Here is a 1,858-nt window from a genome sequence, read left to right as displayed (position 1 = left end):
AATCTGACTCTAATCCCAATCCCACAACTCTTAGCCTGGGGGGTTAAAGTCCTAATTGGAGGAAATAAAACACCCCACCCCCATAGCCCAGCCCTGCCCCCCCAGCACTGCCGGTGCCCCTCACTCCCGACCCGCAGCCCCCCTCCCTGCCGGTGCCCCTCACTCCCGACCCGCAACCCCTACTAGCCCAGCCCTGCCCCCCCCAGCCCTGCCGGTGCCCCTCACTCCCGACCCACAGCCCCTGCTAGCCCGACCCTGCCTGTGCCCCTGCCCCCCTGCCCCAATCCATCTTCTCCCCCTTTGTCATTTCATTCCCAGCTTCCCCGAGCGCCCAGAGAGACTCGCGGCCGTCAAGGGAAAGTTGCTGCAATGCGGCCTATGGGAGCGCTGCGTCCCGGTGGAGGTGAGACGGGGGTGGGGCTGGGCGCCAGGACTCCTGGGTTCCATCCCCAGTACCGGGGCCTTTTCCCCGTGGGCGGGAGGGGTCAGAGACCAGCTGCTTCTACCCTCCCCCGCAGTCTCCCCTTTAGTGGTTTGCGAGTTCCGGCTACAATTCCTTCCTTTCCTCACAGGCCCGGCTGGCTACCGAGGAAGAGATTCTGCTAGCCCACAGGTATTCATGGAAGGGAGGACCCTGGGGCTGGGCTAGCAGGGGCTGCGGGTTGGGAGTTAGGGGCACCGGCGGGGAGGGGGGCTGCGGGTCGGGAGTGAGGGGCACCGGCAGGGCTCGGGGGGGCTGGGGGCTGCGGGTCGGGAGTGAGGGGCACTGGCAGGGCTGGGGGGGGCAGGGGCTGCGGGTCGGGAGTGAGGAGCGCTCTCTCTCAGCCAGGAGTACGTGGAGCTGATGAAGTCGACGGAGCAGATGAGCGAGCAGGAGCTCAGGGCCCTGTCGGAGACGTACGACTCCGTCTTCCTGCACCCGGTGAGCACCTGCCGGCCAGCGAGGGGAGGCCCAGACGCCTGGGTCCTGTCCCTGGCAGGGGAGTGGGGTCTAGTGGTAAGAGCGGGGGGGGGGGGGGGGGGTGCCGGGGGTCGGGGGGGTTCTCCCCGCGGCTCGGGGGGGGGGGGGGGGGGTGGGGGGTGGGGGGGGGGGGGGCTGGGGGCCCGGACTCCTGGGTTCTCCCGGCTCTGGGAGGGCTGGCGGACAGGCCCCCAGCGCTGTCTATGGGGGGGTGGTCTCTGGGTCCCAGCCCCGCTCTCCGTGTCTCCTGCCCCAGGGTTCGTACCGCGGCGCCCGGCTGGCTGGCGGCTGCGTCCTGCGGCTGCTGGAGAAGGTGCAGAGCGGGGAGCTGCGCAACGGGCTGGCGTTGGTCCGGTAGGAAGGGGGGGGCGGCGGGGGCGGGGCCTGGGGGCTCCTCCCTCTCGGCAGAGGCCAATCACCGAGAGTGGTTGATTCCCGGATCCTCAATTGTGTTGCCCGGTTTGAATTCTCGCCTCCGATGACCCGGCCTCTGTGATTGGACGCCAGCGTTTAGTGCTGACGCCTTGGCCGGGCCCCTGGGTGTTCGCACGGCCCGTGAGCCTCACCTCAGAGGGGCCCCAGCCCTGCCCCACCTCCGGCCCCCACCCCCACCCTCACCCCGGCCCCGCCTCCAGCAGAGCCCCACCCCTGTGCCCCGCCCTCGCCCCACCCCTCCCCCTCCCGCCCCCGCCCCGCCCCTGCTCGGCCTCAGCCCCTGGCCCCCACCCCTAGACAAGCCCCCACCCGGCCCCCGCCCAGCCCCCACCTGGCTCCGGCCCCTACCTGGCCCAGCCCCTGGCCCTGCCCCCAGCCCTGTCAGATCCTTGCACCAGCCCAGAGCCTGGCCAGACACTGCTTGGCTCCAGTCCCAGGTTCTTCGTCTAGCCCAGGGGGGCC

At 70.9% G+C, this 1,858-nt stretch overlaps 1 protein-coding gene across 1 annotated transcript in view; it reads left to right on the top strand.

Moving 5' to 3' along the window:
• Positions 1-318: 318 nt before the first annotated feature.
• The window catches only part of LOC112121320 (histone deacetylase 6-like), a gene marked incomplete at its 5' end in the record, with an annotated part of 4,820 nt that continues 3,280 nt past the window's right edge, over positions 319-1,858 (top strand). Inside the window, 4 exons of the mRNA XM_029914105.1 lie at positions 319-403; positions 573-613; positions 826-922; positions 1,218-1,315. Coding sequence (XP_029769965.1) covers positions 319-403; positions 573-613; positions 826-922; positions 1,218-1,315 — 321 coding nt within the window. The remainder of the gene's footprint in view (positions 404-572; positions 614-825; positions 923-1,217; positions 1,316-1,858) is intronic.

Source organism: Terrapene carolina, unplaced genomic scaffold (assembly GCF_002925995.2).
Source record: "Terrapene carolina triunguis isolate 2854851 unplaced genomic scaffold, T_m_triunguis-2.0 Scaffold30754, whole genome shotgun sequence".
Classification (NCBI taxonomy): domain Eukaryota; kingdom Metazoa; phylum Chordata; order Testudines; family Emydidae; genus Terrapene; species Terrapene triunguis.
The sequence above is the reverse complement of the archived record's forward strand: the minus strand, read 5'-3'. Positions and strand labels throughout refer to the sequence as shown.